General features: G+C 37.3%; 1 protein-coding gene across 1 annotated transcript; it reads right to left on the bottom strand.

The window, feature by feature from the left end:
• Window positions 1-2,307: 2,307 nt before the first annotated feature.
• Window positions 2,308-2,919, bottom strand: LOC133452190 (C-C motif chemokine 25-like). The gene is made up of 3 exons (XM_061731411.1): window positions 2,804-2,919; window positions 2,591-2,693; window positions 2,308-2,498 (listed from the first exon to the last, which is right to left on the bottom strand). The coding sequence occupies exons 1-3, from the start codon at window positions 2,917-2,919 to the stop codon at window positions 2,469-2,471; spliced, it is 249 nt and encodes an 82-aa protein (XP_061587395.1). The 3' UTR covers window positions 2,308-2,468.
• Between the last annotated feature and the right edge of the window lie 3,936 nt (window positions 2,920-6,855).

The raw sequence follows: 6,855 nt of genomic DNA, 5'->3' as shown, positions 1-6,855 counted from the left end.
ATGTAGCGGAGTAAGAGGAACAGTTTCTTCTTCACAAATCTACTCAAGTAAAAGTAAAAGGTATAGTGATTCAAAACTACTCCTAAAAGTACAACATTTCCCAAAACTTACTCAAGTAAATGTAACGGAGTAAATGTAACTCGTTACTACCCACCTCTGGTCATAGCACAAACCAAATGTGTGCAAAGGCAGTTTGATGAGCAACCATTGGCTCAGCCCCTTTGATGGGGAGGCCATATGGATCATAATCTATCCGGCTGTAGGTAGATGGTTGATGGTAGATGTTGACCCTGTGATACTTACTTACAATAAACAATCTGTTTACATTTACAATCGTGAGTTAGATTTCACCCTATTCTACCCTTTCAATAATGTTTTCCTCCATGTTTGGTTTATTTGTTCCCCCCTTTTTCACAGCAGTTTATAAATGGATAGTTGCAACACTACGTACTGAATTAGTATCTTTATTCAGTCTGCAGCCAGTGAGACAGCCCTGTCCTCATCTGCCCTATATTGTAACTTTTTTATTCTTTGCCAAAGTAAAGAGTCTCACACACTGATTAATGATTCTGTTCTTTTGAGTGCACGTTAACTGACAGCAACAATGAAGAGATAAAACAACCTATCACATTGTCTGAAGTGAATGCTGAAAATAAGGCATATTTTTTACATGAGCCGAGTTGCCTTGGCAGTGGACCATCATATTCCAACAAATACTCAGGGCCATTAATCCATCAAGATTTTTCAAATATGCTCACCGAAGAAAAACTTTCTTTTTTTTTTGTCAATGAGTTTCAGGTTGACTTGCCAATTAATTTTACATTCACTTGGACTCATTAAACCTTCATAGCCGGCAGGAAACACGCAGAACAAGACTGGAGTTGCACAACAAATATGAGTAATGTGTGAATAAATCATTGGAACTCTAATGTATCGTAAATAGAAGCCTGGCTTATATACAGAAAAATAGCCATCAATATGTCATTCTATACATAAGAAAGATGTGTGTTTTGAAATCGTAAACAGTGCGTGTCAGTACTTGTATCCTGCAGACACAAGAAGTGAAAGAGATTTTTATGCCTCATATATTTTAACAGCTATGTCAGCGTCAGTGAGGGTAGAAACAGTGGGCAGCCCTATCACATGTGCACTTAGACACTACGTTTTGTGAGTATCTGTCACATAATGTTCAACAAAAATTCCTTTGAAAATGACACAGTTGGCCATTTTGAGACACTAATGCTTAGATTCTCCCCTGTCGTGTCTCAACGGATATCTGATTTTTTACACTTGATGTTACCACATTATAGCAACATTCTCCAAAGACTTCTGAGAACCCTTAAAGGAAATGTATAGTATGTTTGAACTTTAGATTGACATCTATGCCACTGCTATGTACCCACACGCCCGCCGATAGGGGGGGGACAAACGGGGGGGACAAACGGGCCCCCCCCTATGTTTTTTTATTATTCTTATTAAATTATGGAATAATTTTTCAAAATGATTCAAAATATGCCTATTTGTGGAAAAGATATGTAGTATTTGAGTTACATAAAAGCTTGTTATCTGTTTTCTTCCTAATTGTCCTTGTGGTCAAGAACCCCCAACACAAAAAGGGTTTGGCCGCTGATCAAAATTTTATGTTATCATTTAATTCAACCATTAGAATGGTCAAAATGTCCGGTCAGCACAAGTCCGGTGCACAGAAAAGAAGAGAAAAGAGAATAGAAGAAGAAAATAGAGGCCTCAGAAATTCTCTACACAAATATATTTAAAAAGGGTGGTGACGGTGAAGCTGGAATTAATAAAGTCAGCGTAGAGCAAGATAAGAAACAGTGCAGCCAACGTTTACCAACCTTGTAACTTAACCTAACTGGCTAGCTCTAATGTTAACGTCCATTAGCTTGTATAAAAACCTGAAGAGCAGAGGGAGAGCAGGACAGGGACAAGGAGAGATCCGGGCGCAGGGGGGCCCATCGTAGATTATTTTCGGGGCCCAGGCAAGACTGTCAGCTGGCCTGTGTACCCATATGTTGTAATTCACACTGTAGTTTCTATGCAGCCTGACTTGTATTCAGATGACTTTATTAATCCCTTTGGGAGGTTCCCTCTGGGAAATTGACAACACTGTTGTGCCTCCCCATAAATGAAAATACATTAAGCTGTGAAACAGACCGCAAAAGCAGTGATTGATCGTCTTAGTGTTTGTGTATCCTGGTAGAAATCTAGATTTCTTTTTGGGTATCCTACATCAGTGTTCCCCAACCCTGGTCCTAAGGCCACACTGTCACACGTCAACTATTGACCAGCTTTTGACCTTAATGCAGAGTGAAAGCAAAAGCAGTGCTACAACATTTCCATACCCCACTCATCACTGGCCTTTTAGACACCATTAAACCTCAATAAAACTGCTTGTTGCTCAACAGGGCAGATTGATTAACAGCGACCAGCGCTTTGAGCAGTCGTCTTCAGTTTTTCATTGGATGTCGTGGATTGTGCTACGGAAAACAAAGACATTTAAACATCAGTCCACACTCTTTTAAATCACACTTGGTCAAACTTCAGCTCTAAAACTGTCTTCATTAATTACCTTCAGGTGTTTGTATCCCTTTTTGTCTATCTTCTGCATCAGTTCTTTGACCCACTTCTCGTTAGGGTTTGTGCAAAACAGCCGCCCCCTCCTCATGATGAAGCTAAAAGACAAATGATGCAATCAAAAATTCAGTTTTAGAAACTATGTCTGAAAACTTTTGTTAGAATCGTAATAATTCATTTCCATTCAGGGTTATTCAGGAGTACTTACATTACAGCAGGGATGTTGCAGCCTCCATCTGGCTTCTGATGCTTGTAAGTCACTGCATGTCTTTGAGTCCTTTTATCTAACTCTTTCACATACTTTAGACAGCAGTCAGCAGTCATTCATGAATTAGAATCGGTTGTGTTGATGCTAGGAAACATCTAAAACCTGCAGGGCAGTGTGCTCCCAGGAATCCCGGGGTTGGGAAACACTGCCCTAGATCTTTCTAGACGTGGGTCTGATCCGTCAGGCTAGTGTCCTGGGTCTTTCCCGAGGGTTTCTTCCAGTTGGACAAGCCAGAAATACCTACCCAGATAGGTGACCAGGGGCAGTACTCGAGTTGTAAAAGAAATCAGGGGGGGATGGTGGATTTTATCATATTGAGACAGATAATTTGTACTGATTACAAATAATATAATACATTACAAATAATAGCACTGACCAAAACACCTGCAGAAATACTGCAGGAATGACATAGCAGCAGTTAAATGCAGCCTTCTGTAAGCTTTAAATATCCACTGGGCTTACATCAAATACATCAAAACACAACAATAAAAAACAGTTTTCTGAACTTATCAATATGACTCTGTCCTTCACAGGATAAGTAAAATGGATCACTGCAAAAACTCCAAATCTTAACAAGAATATTTGTCTTATTTCTAGTTAAAATGTCTAATTTTAGTAAAAAAAAAAATCTCATTACACTTAAAACAAGACTCATCACTGGAAAAAACAACAATTTTCACCTGTTTCAAGTAGATTTTCACTTGAAATAAGTAGAAAAATCTGCCAGTGGAACAAGATTATTTTGCTTGTAATAAGAAGATAAATCTTGTTCCACTGGCAGATTTTCCTACTTATTTCAAGTGAAAATTTACCTGAAACAGGTGGAAATTGTCACATTTTTCTGGTGTTATTTTTCTGGTGATGACTCTAAATGTTGAAATAGCAGTAAAACCACATTCATTGATGAAATGACATAAGGGATGGAAAGGGGGGATGGCAGTTTTACAGGAGGGATGATTTTGACCGTATTTATTTCAGGGGGGATGCCATCCCTCCTCATCCCCCCTCAACTCCAGTACTGACCAGGGGGCATCCTTAACAGATACTGAACTAGCGGACTCATCTTGATGTGGACCTGCTCCAGGCCGATCACTTGTATGAAGGGACATGTGTATTGCGATATCAGTCGAAGGCGTGGGCCTTGGCGTTCTAACCCTCGCTTACTGAAATTCAATAAAAATCTTTCACTTCCAAAGTATCCAAAGTACTGCTGCCAGACCATTGACTTGGATTATCCAGAGAGATGACATCTCTCCTGTCCAAACCTTTTCCATGCTGGCTGTCTATTCAATTTTGATTAATTTCAGAATCCTCCTCATCTCCTGTAAAGCCCTAACTGGCCTTACTCCATGTTGTTTTAAGGATTCCATTGTTGCATGTCTGTCTACAAGAGCTCTTCACTCCCAGAGCATTGGCTTACCTTCAGTTCCCAGAGTTTCTAGGAGGCAGAGCTTCAAGCTTCTAGATCAGTGGGATATTGACACCATCTCTGTTTTTAAAGTTAAGCTCACAGATTTATCTTTTGAAAGAGCTGAGAATTAATTCATTGATTTTATGTGCTGTAGTTTTAATACACTGTTTCATATGTTTTAATCTTAACATTTTGTCCTCATTTCGTTATCTTGTTTTATCTAATTGTTTATACAGTCACTCATCACTTCAGAGACTTCAGAGATTAACATTTCACATGCCTTAATTTATGACTAAACTGGACATGCTTGATACTTATTAACTTTTTATTTCCTCTTTTCAATCAGCTCCAAGGGTCAGATAATGTTTTTTTTCATGTCATCAGTCCACCTGATCTGTAGTGATGCTGACATAGCTCACAGACTTTATGACCATGATAAAATGTTAGTGTACAGCTGTTGTGGATGTCCACTCATAAAAAGTAAACGAAAGTAAATGAGCAGTGACACTTTCATCTTCACATTATTTTTTCTACATAATGGCACATCCAGTGTTTCAAACTTTGTAGACTTATACCGGTGGGAAATACTTCATCTCATCATGTTTACTGAAGTCAGAATAAAAAGAAAAACTAAAAGATAAACTCCTTATGGGCTGATCTTCATGAACGCTGAGGCGTGTTTGGCGGTCATATTACGAGCTGAAGCTTCCAAATAGTTTCACAGCAAGTTAAGAGTGAAAGTGTGATTGAGTCAATTTAGCTTTTTTAATGGTAGATTTCTCCATGAAATCTTAGGCAAGGCAAGGCAAATTTATTTATATAGCACAATTCAACACAAGGTAATTCAAAGTGTTTTACATTGACATTAAAAGCGGCAAGACATAATTAGACAGTAAATAACAAATACGATTGAAAAAATTAAGAATAAGATGATAAGAAAAGAAGTAAAATAATAAAAAGCACAAGCTGTTAAAAATAAGGTAGAATACAGCAGGTAAGTTTAATTTAGGAGTACGCTTGAGTAAACAGTAATGTTTTTAACCCTGATTTAAGCAAATCTTAAGCAGAAGCATTTAATTAGATATTTGTTTTGTAATTTTATTGGGTTGTTTTTCTTAATTTAAAAATCATACCTCTCCCCATGATCCCACTGAGGGCATATGTGGGCAAACACAGGTAGGGCCACACTGGAACCTTGGCCCATATTGCAATGCACCTTTAAGTCATATCTACACATATAAATGCTGGATTGGAAGTGACAAACACTGGTTTGCCTTTTTTGTTGCTAAGGTAGAAATGCAGTTCCTCGAATGGCCAATAGGAGCCCTCTCCAAAAGTCAGTCGATATCCATTGATCCATGAAATTAACGTAATCACAACCTGGTTGAAAAAACAAAAAAATTGTGATCTCCACAACTTGATTTGACATGTATCACCACTGAATGAGTGGGTGAAGAGCTTTCATCACTTTTGCCACATTGTACTTTTTGGTAAATATGACTCAGCTGCGGGTTAAGACCTAACAAAACATATACTTTCTTATTTGTAAGATAACATGGCTTGTTGTGCTATTAAGTGCACTAAAAGACAGCTGTGGCCAGCTCTGGGCTGGGCTCCTATGATCCACGTATGAAAACATTTCTAAAAGCTTGACTTATAGCTCCGTTTATCCATCCTCGACTCAGATGTTAACATTTCAGATATCATATCAGATTCAGATTCAGAAAAACTTTATTTATCCCCGAGGGGCAATTTTCGAGGCAACTGAGCAGCAAAACGTTGAAGGTATCAAATAGGATAATAAAAAATAGAAATAAAATCAAATAAACAGATAAGTGGGGCATGTCTCATATGTACAAGAAATGTGCAAAGAAAAAAATGTACAAAAAAATATATAAATATAAGAATGTCAGAATGTAAATGTACAATAGAGTGACTGTGGTTTAAATAAAATATACAGTGTAAAGTGACAGTGTAAAGTATAAATATACAGTGTAAAGTGACAGTGTAAAGTGTAAATATACAGTGTCAGTAGCAAGTTCTGATAGAGGGACAGATTCAATCAGAATAAATATAAGGAGATTTTAGTAAACATCTTACATTGCCTCAAGCAAAAGTAAGTTAAGATAGCTAGTCTGTGGTAACTGTGGTCAGGTGGAGGTTTTCCAACCAGCTCTCAGCTTTGTTCATTCTGTTTATTTACCCATTTTTGGATTAACCAGCATTTAATATACGGGCCGCCATCACTCACACAATTAGGCTTCAAACCAGTCTAGAAACATATACAGGACTGTCTCATAAAATTAGAATATTGTGATAAAGTTCTTTATTTTCTGTAATGCAATTAAGAAAACAAAAATGTCATACATTCTGGATTCATTACAAATCAACTGAAATATTGCAAGCCTTTTATTATTTTAATATTGATGATTATGGCTTACAGTTTAAGATTAAGATTCCCATAATATTCTAATTTTTTGAGATAGGATATTTGAGTTTTCTTAAGCTGTAAGCCATGATCAGCAATATTAAAATAATAAAAGGCTTGCAATATTTCAGTTGATTTGTAATGAATCCAGAA

This window comes from Cololabis saira, chromosome 10 (assembly GCF_033807715.1).
Source record: "Cololabis saira isolate AMF1-May2022 chromosome 10, fColSai1.1, whole genome shotgun sequence".
NCBI lineage: Eukaryota > Metazoa > Chordata > Actinopteri > Beloniformes > Belonidae > Cololabis > Cololabis saira.
Note: the sequence above shows the minus strand (reverse complement) of the source record. Positions and strands in the feature narration are given on the sequence as shown.